General features: G+C 34.0%; 1 protein-coding gene across 1 annotated transcript in view; it reads left to right on the top strand.

Annotated features, from left to right (window-relative positions):
- Cfap300 (cilia and flagella associated protein 300) overlaps positions 1-3335 on the top strand; it is a 31056-nt gene extending 27721 nt beyond the window's left edge. Inside the window, exons 6-7 of the mRNA XM_015490061.2 lie at positions 1727-1793; positions 2608-3335. Of these exons, the coding sequence (XP_015345547.1) occupies positions 1727-1793; positions 2608-2736 (196 nt within the window). The 3' untranslated portion in view covers positions 2737-3335. The remainder of the gene's footprint in view (positions 1-1726; positions 1794-2607) is intronic.
- The last annotated feature ends 16053 nt before the right edge of the window (positions 3336-19388 follow it).

The raw sequence follows: 19388 nt of genomic DNA, 5'->3' as shown, positions 1-19388 counted from the left end.
GGTAAAGTAGGCAAAGGGGGGGGATCTTCCTTTAAATTTTACCTACTCATATTACATATGAATAATACCTTTGATTCATATGTATTTAGAGGGTATATAGGTATGGGATAAACAGCAGATGTATAGAAGAGAGGGAATGGATCTCCCAGTCATCTGGATTTTGTTCCCAGAAATGTCGCTTATAGTGGATTTTCTTAAACATTTCATTTAACTTTTCTACTTCTGCTGTCTGTAAAATTGGCAAAATAATGCCTAAGTTATGTGACCTTTAAATAATATTTTGCAAACTTTAAGGCATTTTAAATATGTATGAATACTGTATGTAGACAACATAAAATGTATGTCTGTTGTTTATTTCCTCAATCCCTAGTTTGTTTACTCTCTTCATATTGCCACAGGTAATCTTCAGGGAGAGTAACTGAGAGCTACCAAGAGAAAATTATTTTTATATGATATAATTTAGCAATAGATTTAACAAAGTTTTTATAATATAGTTTTCATATATATTATTTTATACATATTATATTCATATATTTCATGAAGATAAAAATTTCATATAAAGTTTTCATATATATTATTTTATATTCATTATCTTCATGTATATCATTTAATTTTTTTATCCTAAAAGAAACCATAATATGTCCAGCTTACATCTGAGAAAATTGAGTTTCAGAGAGGTTAATCTTGTCCAAAGTAAAAAATAACAGCTCAGTGGTACCACTGGCATTTGTATTTAGGTTGTTTAATTCTTTCGCATGTTTTTATCTATCCCTTACAGCTATCTATACTTCAATCTGACTTTTCCAAATCCCTTTTTATCCAATAATTGTTTATGTGACCTGGTATAGTCATTTCACCATCTGAATCTCAGACTGACCGCGCACCTAATTGTAAAATTTGGTTTTCTATTATTTCAATTTAATTGACCTTGTCCATTCTTGGATAAAGCCTTGGATGTCAACCTTTTCGAACCACTTTAGTTGGATATTTTATATTTTTGTGTTCTATTTGAAAACAAAATAATACCTAAATAACAAAAGGGATCATTAAAGTGCAATATAAAAATCCTTATTTTATACATAATACATATAATTTTAATGGCTTTAAGATGTCTTTATTAACTCTATTGTCAAATAGTCAAAGCCAAGTTTTCTTTTTGGTCTATTTACCTGCATAATCAGAACACCTTATCTATTTCCTAAGTGTCAAGTTTCTGTGTAAACTCATAGTTGCAGTCTGGAATCCAAGACAATTGATTCTGTTAGGTCCTTTCAATTGGAGATAATGCCATATAATCTGATTTTAAAAATCACTCTTTTAACATGAAATCAAGATGCATCTAGTATATATCCAAATATGTATTTGCATGAAGTTTTTGTTCTTTCTTCATTTACCTAGAAGAGATTTAAATTAGTGGTTTGACTTCAATCACCGATGTCTCAAATTCAAAGTTCAAGGCTATTTCTTGATCTGAGTATGCTTCCCAAAACTTTATACTGCCTACTTGGCATCCAGAGCCCTGCAAGTCCATTCACAATTTCCTGTACTCCTACCAGCCATTATATCCCACCTACCCCACGATTTGGCCTTTTACTTTGGCCCACATCCTTATGATGCTCTTTGTCACTGTAGGCTATCTATGTGGGTTTTTTTTTTTAATCTTAATTAAATTTTATTTTTAAGTAAGCTTGTTATATATTTTAAATGTATCTTTCTTCTTTTCTAGTGTTCGAAAGCATCCTCAAACCAAGAAAATACAAATTACTTCTTCTATCTTTAAAGTCACAGCCTATGTAAGTATTGAGCAAAAATTTACAACCAAATAATTTAGTTACTTCTTGTTAATAGACTTGCTACAAATGGTGTGTTAGTTAGGACATTTATGACTAGGTGAAAAAAGGGTGATATTTAGTGTTTTGTCAAAAGTTGATATAAGGTATGATTTTGTTTGGAGAATACTTTGAACTTAATTCTATGCTTCCTATTGTCTGTATCTAATTTTCTCTACTAATTATAGAGCTAAATCTGTGACTTCATGGAGAAGAATACAGATAAATAAGAGTACCGCAAATAAATGAGTACCATAAATGTCTTTATATTACAGAATCTGATACTTGAATTTTAGTATCATACAAAAGATATTACACATAAAGCAGTTTCTAAGTATCTTCATTCAAAAATCACTTAGTTAATATTTATTAAATATTTACTGTATTTACTGTATATTGTATGCTGGGCTAGGGCACAATATAAAAGAAATATGTGGCACATAGAGATCATGTTTGAAAAATATATATATAGATAGGAGAAAACTGCTAAATTTTGTATATTAGCATATTAAAAGCACTTTTAAAAAAATGATGGAATTCCCCTTTGAACTATAGATTCCTTAAGAACAAGAATTAGGCATGTATGTTTAATACAGACATACATCTAGCATAATAGATTATGTGGTCAACATTTTAAAATATGAGTTAACTGCCAATTTATTGCCAAGGATGTATGTATGTTTCATGTTGCTTTAACAAAAAATATATAATATTCAAATATGTTGATTATCATTTAAATGTAATTGTATACTAAATAATTTAGGTTTGTCTTTTTTAGGATTCTACTGGTGTGTGCTACCCTTCAACAAAGAACCATGAACAGACATTTTCTTATTTTATTGTGGATCCTATCAAGCGTCATGTTAATGTTTTATACCATTGTTATGGTGTAGGGGAAATGTCTTAAATAGGTTTTCAGATTGCCTTTCTACTATTTTTAACTTAATATTTTTCTATTTCAATACTAATTTATAGATATTTACTTTGCATAATAATTCAAGTAAAATGTTGAATTTGCTTAGAACAGAAGAAAGCAAACACCAAGATGCCTTTCTCTGAATTTGTCTGGCACACTCACACAGGAATCCCTAATATAATCTATGCAAAACAGTTGTGGAACTTTTATGGAAAGTTACAAGGAACTAAATATCTAGTTCATATTTGTTGCATTTAGATTCAAGTGAGAAGATTTTCCATGCATTTTATTTTAGAAACTAATTCTGGATTGGAATTGTAGCAGGAAACTAAACATCTCTACCACCAATTATTTATATGAAGCGTTCTCCTTTCCAACTTGCATTTAATTTGGTTACATTTTTTCATTGCATTTATGTATCTAGAATTAGGAAAAGCATAGTAATATTTTTACTTCATTTGTTCTACTTTAAAATCCTCAATTCAAAGAATAATGTTCTGAAAATTATTGTAAGCTCTTTTTATCACACAATAAATTAAAACTGCAGCGACCCATAGCTAATAAAAAAAGCTACATGTAAACATAGAAAATTGCCCTGATGGTATTATTAAGCTGGCAAAAGAAATGAGAAGCAAATTGTCTTGGTACTCTCTCTGATTACATTCATCAGGTGAATGTAAAACTTAGATTTCTATTTTTAAACATATGATTAACATATGTTCCATTGATGATGGGAAGCTTTCAAGAAATGTTGAAGCCAGATGCAGTAGCACACGCCTGTAATCCCCACAGCTGAGGAGGCTGAGGCAGAAGGATTTCTAAGCCAGCCTCAGCTAAAGAGAGGCACTAAGCATCTCAGTGAGAGCCTGTCTCTAAATAAAATACAAAATAGGTCTGGGAGGGGCTGGGGCTGTAGCTCAGTGGTAGATCACTTGCCTTGATATTCATGAGGCCTTGGATTCAATCCTCAGCACCATATAAAATAAAGGTATTGTGTCTAAAATAGGGCTGGGCATATGGCTAAGTGGCTGAGTGCCCCTGAGTTCAATCCCCAGTATCAAAAAGAAAAAAGAAAGAAATGTTGAGACTTTGAAGAGGAGCAAGTTTAGAATATGTGTTTCTGTGTTTTAGGAACAAGGATGATAATCTTGGATTTGAATCTAGAAGGAAGCATGGCAACTTGGGTATAGAGTTAAGGAGAGAAAGTTTGTTCTTTCTTAATACCTAGAAGAATGAGAAAAATGATTTGGCACATTTAATGTTTATTGAATGATATTTTGATATAGATTGTATATGCCTAATCTGATATGGCACTGAAACTATTTCAGATTTCAGAGTTTTTTGTGTTTTGGAATATTTGCTAGTTGCACATTTAATCCAAAAATCCAAAATCCTAAATGTTCCAAAATGTAAAACTTTTTTGAGTGCTGACTTTGCACAGAATTTCAAATTTCATAGCATTTCAGATTTCAGATTTGTACACTAGGGATATTTAACCTCTAATATCCACAGATTTTTTTCCCCTGAATTTCTTTTTTTAAATAAGTTTCTTAAATTTTTTAATCAATATATAGTAATTGTACATAATTGTACTGTTCAGGGAACAGTATGACATTTCAATGCATGTTTACACTTCCTAATGTTAAATTATATAAAAACAAAACCAAGAACTAAATTTGTCTTTGCTACCAATCTTGCTGCAAAATACATAATCTCCTAGGACCTGAGAACCCTCTCAATCAATTGAACAATTAGTAATTCTTTTTTAATACCAAGTCTATGCAAGACATTGTGCGATTTACTTTAGGGATCCATGCATGTGCATTCCTTATAAATCAAGTAGGGAAGGTAATGACTAAGAGTGTTACTATAGACAGTTATTGTTACATGAATACAGAGAGGGCAGAAATCAATGGGAGTGGAACTTTAGGGCTCAGTCTGGCTTCTGTGAAAGGACTGGTAGGTTTTCTACAACTGAAAAAGAGAAGTTCAGGGTAGCGTGAGATGAGGCAGGATGTGCTAAGCCTGACTATGGGATGAAATTCCAGAGGTAAAAGATGGGAAACTGAGAAATTGTCAATAGTTTCCTCTCAGCTCCAAAGCAGGAAGTAGAATGCATCTTTGAGGAAACATTGCTCCATTGTTTGGGGGAAATCAGTTTAATGAACCTTCTATGATTATGCAAATTATCTAAATGGAGAGGAATAATAGGAGGGTGATAAAAAAGTTTGGGATAGGCTATCAGATTGCCTGAATTCTTACTTAATTCTGCTATTACTGTGTGACCTTGAGCTGATTACTTAACCTTTCTGTGCTTTATTTGCCTTTACTATAAAATGGAGAAAATAGTAAAGCTCCCTCTGAGTTAATTTTGAAAATTACATAAATTAGTGCATATATATTGGGCTTATAGTGGTGCTAAGCAGTTTAAGTTTTCATGAATTTTGGCTGTATTCATTCTCTACTGAGGAAATATGAAAAAATAAGAAACCAAACTGTATAATAATGTAAAAAGCTGTCATTCTTGGGGTCAAAATGCTTTTCTACAGATTGCAATCACCTTGACTAGATAGAGGGGAAATTTGGTTTATCCTCCATGTTTGGATCCCAGAAAATATGAAGACCCTGAGTGTGGACACCAGAATGGGGGGGACATTGTTTTCATTTGTTTGTTGTTTTATTTTCTTACCTGAGAAATGTTTTACTAATTTGTTTAATATTTATTTCTCATGAAAACAGGGCTTTTGTCTGTTTTCTTATCCCTTGTATCCCCAAGGCCTAGCATAGTAACTGGCACTTGAAAGATACTCAGTAAATATCCATTTTCCAGCTGACAAGAGTTCATTGGAGGAAGAGAAGCTGGCCCTTGAAGTATGACTGTTGCTAGATGGGGAGTGAGGAAAGGGGAAAGACTGGCAATGGAAATCAGGGAACATCAGTATGGAACCCTCTTTGCAGGTGGCTGGCCAGTGAACTCTAGCAACCCTTATATCTAGATTCTCAACTTAAGTTTTCTGTACAGTAGCCCCCTAGTTATTCTAAACTTGTTAAATTTTGTGAACTATTATAGCCTAGATTTAGCTGTACAGCGTGGGATTAGATGTGCAGCCTGGGACTATGCCTGGGTCAACATTGTCCCTAGAGAACAGCAGCAGCAGCCTGTAGAAGCTGGCTTTGTAAAAGCAAGCTCTCAACAACTGAGGGTAAAAGTTTGTCTGGAATGAGACAACTGACTATGTGACAATTGACATCACAAGTGTCATGTAAGTGGTTTTCTGGGACTTGAGAACATTCTTCAGAAATTCCAAATATTACTTAATGAGAAATGTCTCCCAGAACTCTAATTTGGATATTAAAAAGATTTAGGCTGAAGGCTAGAAAATCTGGACACATAGGTCCCATAAGCAAAAACAAAGACACACATTGTGGTTTGGGGACATAAGCACATGTCAGTAGGTGATTAAACTGAGTAATCCTCTTCAGGAGTTCTGGATACCGCCAGGAAAAGAGATGAACCCGTTTACTGAAGCACAAAACTAAGAAATTTAAATCCTTTTAAATATATAATATTTACCAGTAATCAGAGCTTTTTGAGCAGGGGTAGTAATCATGTAAGTGATATTCTGGAAAAATTAGACTGGCAGTGATGACTTGGGGTTAAGAAAGTCCAGTGACCAAATAGAAGATTATAGTAGTAGTTAAAACACCAAATAACTTATCTGAGTTAATGACAATGGAATGTTCTCTGGGTATCATGAATTATGAGACGATGAAATGCTCATTAGAAAAAGNCAATAGTATTTTGACCTGACTTTTCTCCTGATTTAATACAGGACATATTTTTTTCTCTCAGTGCATTTTCTCTCTGTTGACTTTTTCTTTTTTTTTTAATATTTATTTTAGTTTTAGGTGGACACAATAGCTTCATTTTATTTTTATGTGGTGCTGAGCATCAAACCTAGTGCCTCACACATGCTAGGCGAGCGTTCTACCACTGAACCACAACCACAGTACCCCCTGCCTTTTTTTTTTTTTTTGGTAGTAGAGATTTAAACCAGGGCCATTGTACTACTGAGCTATATCCCCAGCCCTTTTTATTTTTTATTTTGAGACAGGTTCTTGCTAAGTTGCTTAGGGCCTTGTAAGTTGCTGAGAATAGCCTTGAATTTGGAATCCTCCTGCCTCAGCCTCCCAAATCTCTGGGATTACAGGCATACACTGCCTATTGACTCCATTCTTAAGCCACATACATCTTCTCATGTAATGCAAAATTGTCAGAATACCCAGCATATATCCTATGGAGTTCAAAAACAGTAACAAACTAGAAAATAATATCTCTCTCTCTCCCAAGAGTCTATTTTTATATTAGCAGCATTATTACTAGCATACTAGCAGGAGAAGTTCCATTGGCTCTCATGGGGTGCTGTGCCTATTCCTTAACCAATCCTTGTAGCCTGAAATGCTAGCATTGGATTGACCAAACCTGAGATACATACCACTCAGACATATACTACTCAGAGATGGAGTGTAATGAGAGCCCTAAATTCAAAATGAGGAGCAGTTACAGAAAAACAGCTTTCTGACATTAAAAACAAAAATAAACTAGCTCCCCTCGTTAGTCAGAGGATGTACTTATAGTTACAGAAGCAGAAAATAAGCTAGTTGTCAAAGATTACTATCATATCTCCACTTTACATGAATAAGCTAAAAAGAGGTTAAATAATTTGCTGTATGTCACAGGGCAATAAGTGCTGAGTTAGGATTTGAACCCCAACTGGTCTCAATCCCACAAATAAAAAATGGTTTTCAATCCTGGTTTGCTTGAGAATGAGCGAGGCTTTTTACAAACACAGATGACTAATGTCCACCTACCTTGATCCCTGGTGATTGATCATCTCTGCAGTGGATCCAGCCATTGCTTTTTTTCTCTTAATATGTAAAAAAACCCCGGCCTTACCTCAGATTTTCTTAAGGAAAGCTTCTACTCTTAAAATATTTCTCTCCTTTCTAGAAGTAACCAATATCTTGAAATCTGTGTTCATCCTTCTCCTACATATATTTTTGCTTTTTATATGTTTCCTTTAACAATATATTATGCTATTTAATGAATTTTTAAAAGTTCCATAAATGCAAACACTATCCAAAGGGTTTTGGTTTTTTGTTGTTGTTGTTGTTGTTGTTTGTGGTACTAGAGATTAAACCTAGGGCCTTATGCATGCTAGGCCTGTGCTGTACCACTAAGGTATTCTCCCATCCCTTTTTATTTTTTTATTTTGAGACATGGTCTCCTAAATTGCGGAGGCTGGCCTCAAACTTGTTTTCCTTCTGTCTTAGCCTCTGGAGTAAGTGGGATTACAGGCATGAGCCAATATGCCCTGCTCAACCTTTTTTTCCTTAATATTTTTTTCAAATTTATCTATGTTGATTCTTGTAGCTTTTATTCATCCATCTTAATTTAATGGCTTTACCTTATTTATCCACCCCCTTATCATTAGATATTTTGATTATATGAACAATGCTGAAATGAATATAATTGTACTTGTCTTCTACAGAGTGTTCTCTAGGCTTATATTTTGTAAAATTCTTGAGTTATATGATATATTTAGCCTCACTTGATCTTCACAAATTGCTCTCTGAAGTAATTGCACCAACTTATGCTTCTACCACAGATATAAGAATTCCTATTGCACCATTGTCTAGCCAACATTTAGTATATGTCAAATCTGTAATTTTTTAAATTTAATAAATATAAAATGGTTTTATTATTTTAATTGCTCTGACTTTTTGTAATGAGGTGTAGAGAGTTATTTTGTTTATTTCTTTGAACATGTGTATTGATTCTGGTGAGCAACTTGAGAGCCACTGCTCTATCTCTGCTTCTTGAATTTAAGAGACAGAAAGAAAATAGAAAAAGAAAGAAAGAAAAAGAAAGAAAAAAAGAAGACACAATAAAAGGGAAATATGCTGTCTCTCAGTAAAAACTATTATCACTGAAAGCTGCATTTAGTGTTACATTTATCAAGATCTCAACTGGTAAACTCTATACCAGCTGGTATTCCTGATCTCCTCCAATGTTGTCTTTAATCTCCTGACTTGGGTCACACATTAAATATTATTGGGATAGGCATGCTAAGCAAGGGTTAAACTTATAAATAAGGTTGAAACTTACCTTTCTGTTTGTATTTTTTTCTCTCTATCATAAAGAAGAAGAAAAAAATAACCTCACTGGGCTTTAACAAACACTTAAGAGTCTGCTAATTTTCTTTTGTTTATCTGGTTCCTAACAGAAATAGTAAAGTAGAAATTACCTATGACCACATAAATTAACTTTTATTCAACCAAATTTTATCAACAGCTATCCTTTATATATTGAAAATAAAATGCATGTTTAAAAATACCTAATAAATATTTTTTAAAGTTAAAATATACCACTGAGGGTCTAGGGGATCAAGAGAGCCATATCAGAGTCAAGGATGATTCTTAATGAAAGGTGTCTTTAAGAAAGGAATTGAGGTTCATTTAAAAAGTAATAACATCCATGGATTGGTTTATAGAAGGAAGGATTCTAGGTAGAATGTTCCATGCAGGTGCAGAGGTAGGAAATATGTTTGGGTTTACAAACTTTCTTGAATAGTAACAGATCTGCTTAAACACAGTGGTTAACAAAATACTTAATAACTACTTTCAAGAAATTTATAATTTAGTGACCAAAAAACATGGTAAAATACATAATGTAATTATAAATTGTGATTTTGTAGGAAATAATAGTGGTAAAGCTGAGAAAACTCTTCTAAGGAGGTAATAATTAAGGCTTAAGCATACAAATATTCCCAGAAAAATTTCAGCATATGCAAAAAGTGTGGTACCAATCAGAATCCTAAGAGACACAAACCCAAATGCTATAATCCCAAATGTTGAAATATGGAAAGATCAAAATCCCTAAAATTTTAAATCTCTAAATTATGATCATGAAAGATTAAAATCCTGAATATTGAAATCCTAAAAGTCAAAATCCCAAAAACTGAAATTCCTATTGAGAAAAAACAGGCTACTTATCTAGGCATGATAGTACCTGCCTGAAATTACAACTGCTAAAAAGACTGAGGCAGGAGAGACACAAGACCAACCTAGAAGAACTCAAAAAACTTAACACTAAAAAAACAAATAACCCAATCACTAAATGAGCAAAGGAACTGAACAGACACTTCACAGAGGAAGCAATACAAATCTCAACAAATATACGAAAAAATGTTCAACATCTCTAGCAATTAGAGAAATACAAATTAAAACTACACTGAGATTCCACCTCTAGTCAGGATGGCAATTAGCAAGAATACAAGTAATAATAAATGTTGGCAAGGATTTAGGGAAAAGGTACACTCCTCCTACACTGGTGGTGGAACTGCAAATTGGTACAACCACTCTGGAAAGCAGTATGGAGATTCCTCAGAAAACTTAAATGGAGCCACCATTTGATCCAGTTATCCCAATCCTCAGTTTATACCCAAAGGACTTAAAATCAGCATAGTACAGTGATGCAGCCATAGCAATGTTTATAGCAACTCAATTCACAATAGCTAAGCTATGGAACCAATCTAGGTGTCCTTCAACAAATGAATGGATAAAAAAAAAAGTGGTATATAATCACAATGGGATTTTACTCAGCCATAAAGAAGAATGAAATTATGGCATTTTCTGGTCAGTGGATAGAACTGGAGAATATCATGCTAAGTGAAACAAGCCAGCCCCCAAACCCAAAGGCTGAATAATTCTCTGTGATATGTGGATACTAACCATAATAGAGAGTAGGGAGAAAAAGAATAGAAGTCCATTGGTCTAGACAAATGGGAATGAAGGAAAAGGGTATAGGGTAATAGGAAAGACAGTAGAANAATTAGTTACAGATGACAGTAGAAAGCATTTTGACACATTGTACACAAATGGAGCACAACTTCTCATTCCTCTGACTGTACATAGTGCTGAGTCACACCAGTAGTGTAATCATACATGTATATAGGGTAATAATGTCTGTCTTCTTCTATTGAAAATAACATTTCTTAAAATTGCAGTTCTTTGACAGCTGCAAATATGGTGATGACCCATAGCAGTTTTCAATCAATCTTGTCAAAAGTTTTAAGTTAGGGGTTGAGGTTGTAACTCAGTGGTACAGCGCTTGCCTAGCATGTGTGAAGCACAGGGTTTGATCCTCAGCATCATGTAAAAAAATAAATAAAATAAATGTATTGTATCCATTTAAAACCAAAAAATTTAAAACAAAAAAAAAAGATTTAGGTTATCCATCAGGGTATTCTAGACAACTGCAGTTATAAAGATGGGTGCACACAAATACCAACCATAGAGATATGCATTTATACTTTTTTGTTTTTACTATTTCTTTTTTTAGTTGAGGATCGAACCCAAGGCCTCACACATGCTAGGCAAGCACTCTACCACTGAGCCACAACCCTAGCCTACTTTTTGACCTATTTCTTTATGGAAATGATTTATCTGGTCATAACTCTTACATTTGTGCTACTATGGTTAGTAAATCTAAGCATTTATTCTTGCAAAAATGTGTATGCTTATTTTATTATAGCCTGTTTTACTGTGTAAAATTATGTAAGTATTTATGAAGTAAAATTATGTAATAAATACTTATGAAGTATTCCATCGTGTTTTATGTTTCTCAAATAATTTCCTTTAAAATTTTAAGTAAATGTCTTTTAACAAATTAAAAAAAAATTTTCCATAATATGTTTTCAGGATTTTGATTGTTTGGGATTTAGAATTTATGAGTTTTAGATTTTAGGGATTTCACCATTCAGGATTATGGCATTCAGGATTGTCTTTCAGGATTATGACCCAAACCCCAAAGTGCAGCATAATTGAAGCAGGAAAAATAGAAAGATCACATACCTCTTGTAGGCCAATGAAAGGAGTTTGAAATTTAATATAAATGCAATGGGAAACCTCCATATAGTTCTAAGTAAGGGAGAACTGGACATTTTCAAGTGATCACTGTGGCTATTATGTGATAAGTGTATTCAAGAGGACGTGGAAGTGGGGAAACTGTATGGGCAGGAGGTTTCAGTGAAGATGGAGTGTCATGGGATGAATGAACTATGTCCCTCTCCCCTAATTTTTATGTTGAAATTTTAACCTCTAGTACTTTAGAAGGTGACTATATTTGGAGATGGGCTTTAAAGAGGTAATTAAGGTGAAATGATGTCATATGGATAGATCCCATTTGACTGATATTCTTTTTAAAGCAAGGGATTAAGACAGGAGACACACACAGGGAAGGTCACACAAAGAAACTGGAAGAAGACAGTGGTGTACAAGCCTTGATCTTGAACTTTCAAACCTCCAGGACTATGAGAACAATTTCTGGTGTTCAAGCCACCCAGTCTGTTATGATAGACTTAGCAAACTAATACATGAAGGGAAGAATATATATTCCAGATGTATTTTTGGACATGAAATCTACATTATTTGCTGATGGATAGAATTAGGGAAGTCAAGGAGGTTTATTGGCTTCCTAGTTTTAGAAATTTTAGAACAGATCTACTTAAAATACTTAACAAGAAACAATCTTATGAAATAGAAAGGTGACAGTTAATTGAGAGCTTCGAAATCCAGATAGAAGGTTGGGAATTAAGTAAAACAGGATAGTAATTGTAGAAGTTTTGAGAACAACATAAATGTCATTGTTGTTAACTTCACTATAGTTGATGTTAGTGTATAATATACCATGGGGTTCCACTATAGTTTTCAGTGAATGAGCAAGGGTGAAAATGGCACTCAAGGGAAGTTGGTATAGAATCAAAAAAGACTGATAGGAGCAGGAAAGGCTGGATGGAACCTGGGAGACCAGCCAGAAATGGAAGTGTGAGCTGAGAAGAGTCTGATGTCCTTGAGAAAGCCAAGACTGGAAATATCTAAGTAAAACACATACTTACATATATAAATACATTAAATAGCTGGGGGCCAAAAGGGAAAATGTGATCGCACCACCTATCATTTTCTATCCAGGCAGCAATCCTACCTAAATTTATAGACTTCTTAAAAATCTATGTGGGGTCAGGATTCATTCCTTGCCCAAGTGCTTTGTACATAAGATATGATTGTATATTAGTGAAATCGTCTTATACTTTGCCTTCACGCCCCGCCTTTGATTTGCTTTGTTCTTTGATACAGGGTCTTGGCTAAAAATGCTAGCTCTATTCTAGAAATCATGATTCTCCTGTTTCAGCCTCCTGAGTTGCTAGAATTATAGGTGTCTACCATGGCTCCCAGGGAAGGTCTTTTAAACTAGCACTGCCCAATAGAAATTTCAGTGATGAGAAGACTGTTTGTTCTATAGTGGATCATCTAATATCATAGCTACTAATCACATGTGTGGCTTTGAGCCCTTGACACATAGCTAGTGTACCTAAGAACCTGAAGTTTTAATTTAAATGTGGCTAGTGGCTACTATATTATACAGTGCAGATGAACTCTTCAAGACCTCAAAGTCTTCTATAAAAAAGGGAAATGGTGTAAAGTGCTTTCCTTTGCCTTTTAGTTTTGAAATGCCATTCAAATTTTGAGTTTTTGAAACAGTGTATCATGAAAAAATGATCAATTAGACACTTTTTTGCATATAGGAAATCTTGACACATTTTAATTAGCTATGTAAATACAAGTGATTTTGGGGCTGTATATAGCATATATTGTGACATTAAAACTGAAGAACATAGAGTACTTGGAGAGGATACAGATGATTGCAAGAAGATGATTAAAGAGTTGAGAAACAAGACTGAGTAAAGGTTAAGGAACTGAGATTGTTTAGAAAAAAAGACTAAGGGAAGATTTAATAATTACATTCAAACATATGAGAGGTTATTAGAAATGATACCTAGCTGTTTTCCATTTAATAGAACACTAGGAAATTAGTTAGATATTAAAAGACATTTCCAGGGAATTAGGCACATTAAATTCTTAAAAGAAATTTCGTTTTTAATTTAATGATTTTATAAATATTTTTGTGCCACATGCCATGCTGAAGTTATGCTTATGTCAAAACAGAAATCATAGATGTTGAAACAACAATTAAGCTGGACACCCACTGCCTATTATCTCTAGTTATTCAGGAGGCTAAGACAGGAGGATCGCTTGAGCCCAGGAATTCAAGTTCATTTTAGGCAACATAGTGAATAAATTTAAATTTATTTAAATTTAAATTTCTTTTAAAAAATTTTAACAAACAAAACAAAAAATTACAAATAAATTGGAATCACTTATTTAGAATCTTCTAAAATAGTACTGTCAACTCTCAGATAAGATTCAAGACATCACTTTTTAAAAAAATATTCTTTTAAAAAATTTTTTAGTTGTAGTTGGACACAATACCTTTATATTAAATACTTTTATGTGGTGCTGAGGATCGAACCCAGGGCCTCACACGCGTAGGCAAGTGTTCTGCTGCTGAGCCACAACCCCAACCCCTCAAGGCATCACTTTTAAAGATCCTTTATAACACAAACATGTTATCAAGTAGACATTTTCAGTTGTCAACTAAATATATATTATATATCAGATACAAGCATTTCTGGAATAAATGAGATTAAATGACTAATACAGTGAAAGTGTTTACTTTGATGCATAATGCTCACAAAACATGGCATTATATGTAGAATGAACAGAATGCAGAATATAGAGGAGCAGTTCTCAAATTAGGATATGTCAAAGTCACCTACAGAGCTCATTAAAACCCAGATTGCTGACGTGTCCACCTGCAGAGTACCTGAGTTAGTTTGTTTGGGGTATAGCCCAAGAACTTACATTTATAGTATGCAGTTTTCAGTGATGCTGTTGCTGTTGGTTTGGGTACCACATCTTGAGAACCACTGGTAGAGAATAACACTTTTAGTTTTCAGAAAACACCATCTCATTTTTAGTATAATTTAGTAAAGTATAGTAAATAGTGGGATCAGCTAGCCTTTATTTTCAAGCCTGGATGTGGAAAGCACAAGCCTGCATTTGATAACCTATATTAGCACTGGAGAGGTTATTTGGGGACCCATTTGATACATGCCTCATTCAGTTCTGTCCTAAGAAAGGCCTATATTCCCAAATTCCTCACCTCCAGCTCTTTGACCAAACTTTCAAATTCTCCCATATGGACAACTGTAGCTATATTTTAGAGGGAAAAATATGATCGAAAATTATACATATGACCTTATATTTTTCATTAAAAAGTCTATTAATCAAAATGCATCTGTAGTTGGAATAATATTATATATATATATATTTGAAGGAAGTGGACCTTATTATAACATCTCCAACATACAAAAGAACAGAACTGAGCCAATTAATTCACCATACAAATCAGTGTCAGAGAAACCAATTAATATAAGTAAAATGCTGTCATTATAGTTTCTAAAAAATATATTTTTAGTTGTAGATGGACACATACATTTATTTTATTTACTTATTTTTTTTATGTGGTGCTAAGGATCAAACCCAGTGTGCCTCACGCATGCTAGGCAAGCACTCTACCACTGAGCCACAACCCCAGCCGTATAGTTGTTTTTTTTTTTTAAAGATATAATATTATTGTCACATACCGTTGCTCACATTTTTTCTGACCCCAGGCCCCCACCCTGACACTGAATAACTAAACATAAGTGAACATGGTTGTAGTTTTTTTAAATATTTATTTTTTACTTGTAGTTGGACACAATATTTTTATTTTATTTATTTATTTATTTATTTTTATGTGGAGCTGGGAAACAAACCCTGGGCCTCACACATGCTAGGCAAACACTCTACCACTGAGCCACTACCCAGCCCTGGTTGTAGTTTTTAAAATATTTACTTTCATATGAATCTGTTTTTAAAGTGCTTTCAAGGGGCTACAGTTGTAGCTCAATGGTAGAGCACTTGCCTAGCATGTGTGAAGCACTGGGTTCAATCCTCAGCACCACATAAAAGAAATAAAGAGAGAGAGAGAGAGAGAGGTATAAAAAATACAACACCATTAAAAAATAAATTGATTTCAAATTGTTCTCTAAAACTGATAAACAAATGACTGTGTATTTTTCTTTGCTTAGGCATATCATAGACAAATATTATAACCAAGGTAACAATCTCAGAATGACACTACTTATTGTGACAGATACCAAAGTCATGGTTCTTTTTTTTTTTTTAACTTTTAAACTGGTAATTTTATTTTTAAGTTTTTTAAATTCTAATTTGTCATATATGATAGCAGGATGCACTACAAATCATATTACACATATAGAACACAATTTTTCATATATCTGGTTTTATACACACCATTCATGTCTTCGTACAATGTACTTAGGTTAATGATGTCCATCTCATTCCACCATATTTTCTACCCCATGCCTCCTCCTTTTAGAGTTCATCTAATCTTCCCATGCTCCCCTCCCAACCCCACTATGAATCAGCCTCTTTATATCATAGAAAACAATTGGCATTTGGTATTTGGGGATTGGCTAACTTCACTTAGCATTATATTCCCTTAATTAACACATACTCCCAGTAGCTTTGTGGTCAGTCTGTCTTCAAACATCTGTGTGCTTAATCCCTTTTCGAGCTCTACCTACTATCTGTACTTTATAAGGAGTTTTTTTTTGTTTTTGTTTTTGTTTTTTTTTGGTTCAGGGATTGAGCTCAGGGGCACTAAATTACTGAGGCACATCTCCAGCCCTTTTTTGTATTTTATTTAGAGATGGGGTCTCACCTAGTTTCCTAAAGCCTTGCTACACTGCTGAGGCTGGCTCTGAACTCACAATCCTCCTGCCTCAGTCTCCCAAGCCACTGAGGTTACAGGCATGCGCCATCACACCCAGCTGTAGGAGGTTTTTTTTTTTTTTTCCTTTTTAAAAAGCAGGTAGTTTATTAGGTAGATTTATGATTCCCTTCCACTTATAACTACAGATGTTCCTCAACTTATGATGGGGTTATATCCCAATAAATCTATCAAATTTTGAAAGTTAAGCCAAACTATGTTGAAAATATCTAATCTGCTGAACAACATAATTTAGCATCACAGTGCACTGTGGAGTATGTAGTTTCTTCTAGCGAGTTTGTGGCTGCCTGGTAGCCATAGCTCACTGATGCTGCCAAGCATCTCTAGAGTATCATACCACATATCACTAGACAAAGAAAAGATGAAAAATCAAAATTTGAAGTATGGTTTCTACTGAATACGTATCCCTTTTACATTATCATAAAGTCAAAAATTCTAAGTTGAACCATCTTATGTCAGGGACTGTTTACATAAAGATGGAAAACAGTGTTCAAAATCAGCAAGGCTCCTAGTCATTATGATATGCATTTATTGTTCACAGTTGTTTCTAACTCTTTGCAGGGGTATCCCTTTCAAGTAGAAATCTTTCATAATTATTGATTAGTATCTAGAGTGTAACATGCATAACAAGGAAAGCTGTAATAATAAACATTTTATATTTGAGAATTTAGAACATGAGTTAGAATGAAAGAATAACTTCAGGGCTACATTAATTTACAGACACACACTAATTTCTTCTAAGCCATGTGTGGTGGTGCAGGACTATCCTTCCAGCAACTGGAAGGCTGAGGCAGGAAGATCACAAGTTAGAGGCCTGCCTCAGCATTTAATGGTTAAGCTCCCTTGGTTTCAATTCCTGGTACCACCAATATATAAATAAATAAATAAAACTATAAATATAGAAGTAGAGGATTCTGAAATAATGTCCCTGAGTTCAATAATTAAATCTTATTAGGTCAAGTGGAAATTTCTTTAGCAAGTTGTTCCTTATAGTTTCTCTTCATGCAATTTTTCTAAATCAATTATATCTTTAGTATCCTTAATCTGCATGATACAATAATAAAAACTCATTCAAACTTCTTATTCAATCCTCATTATTATCCTGTGAAATAGGAATCATTATAACAATTACTACCAATGCCCAGCACAAAAATCAGCACCCTAGAAGTGTTTTACAAGTGTTTCACCTTAGTTTTTCATTCACCCAATGCCAGATATGTAGTTAGCAAATAGTAGGAAGACCAGAAACAGAAGAGAATAAGCATGGTGAGCTTTGGAAGCCATAAATAAACAAATCACAAGGAAGAGAGGAAACTCTTTGCAGAAAGGAAGACAGAATCCTGGTTGTGGCTCACCATGATAGGGGAACTCACAAATAGGGAGGGATGGATTTGGAGGGATTATAAACCACCTCCAATGTAATAAGGGCTACACTGAGTCCTGAGCAATACACAGAGCTCTATGAAACACAGCTACAGTTGCTAGGACTGTTTTTCCTTTTCTTCCTATGAATTCTTAAGTTGATCCTCACTAACTGAGGTCATTTATATCAGTTGCAATATGAAAACTCCCCAAACTTATATTAACCAGTAATTTTTTTCTAAGCAACGCCTTATTTGGAAGAAAGATTTTTGTCTCCTCACTCATTCATTTTCTGACTTCCCAGAGATCAACTCAGCTTTGTCCTTAATGTTTAAGATTATATAACCTAAACCAACACTATTGGTCAAAATAAATAAATAAAACTCTACTCCTTAAATTACAGATTTCCTATACTCCCTTATCTTTCTATATACATAAATTTATTGATAAACTTTTCACAATGCATGAAATTAAACATGCTACGGATGGAGTGTTTGAGCTCTGGAATCAGAAATGTAGGTTCAAACTCAGGTCTGTCGTGTTCCAGCAGTACAATTTGGGGGCAAATATTTAACCTCTGTACCTCAATTTCTTCATGTATAACAGCTTGATTTAAATTTTGATTTTTAATTTTTTAGAGTTGTGTGAAATAAATGAGATATTCCATTTAAAGCACTTAGCAAAGTGTCTGGCACAATATTAACTGTTACTTTTATTCTATCAAAAATATTTGAGGACTGGGAGTATAGCTCAGTGGTAGAGTGCTTTGCCTAGCATGCATGAGACCCTCAATTCAATCCCCAGAACTGAAAAACATTTTTTTTTTAATTTAGGCAAAATTCATTAGTGTTTAGTAAATGTTGTAAAGTTTTCAGGTATCTGGTAGAGAAACATCTGTCTAGGCTGTGGAGATTGAATTCTCAAAATTAGAATCATAGTAGCAAGAAGTTGAGATTCAAACCCACACCTCCCTTCACTTCTGGGCTCTGGGATTTCTCCTTAATTTCCCTTCTCCTACTTTTCCACATTTATTGAGCCCATACTATTTGGTAAGCATTGCTGTCATGGGGACAAAGAAATGGGAGACACTGTTGCAGAAGCACTCAGAGGAATGTTGAGGAACCAGACATATATAAATACTTAAAAAAACTGGTAGTAGATTCCATGATAGAGGCAATGGCCAGATTCTGTTAGAGCCCAGAGAGGAAGCCTGTTGACTACTGTGAGGTGGCAATCGCTGAAAAGGGGACTACCAAGGAGGGCTTCCTATTAGAAGTCTTGAAGTTTGAGTACCAAGGGAAACCAGGTGAAAGGCAGGTAAGAGAGACACAAACAGCTGTAATTACATCTGCAGATGCAAAAGGATGAGAGGGAAAACAGCTTGTTCAAGGAAACACAAGTGACTCAGTATGCCTGGAAAACAAAACAAACAAATGTGTGGTAAAAGATTGAGGAGAAAAGC

This window comes from Marmota marmota, unplaced genomic scaffold (assembly GCF_001458135.2).
Source record: "Marmota marmota marmota unplaced genomic scaffold, marMar, whole genome shotgun sequence".
NCBI lineage: Eukaryota > Metazoa > Chordata > Mammalia > Rodentia > Sciuridae > Marmota > Marmota marmota.
This window is presented reverse-complemented; position numbering and strand designations above follow the sequence as displayed.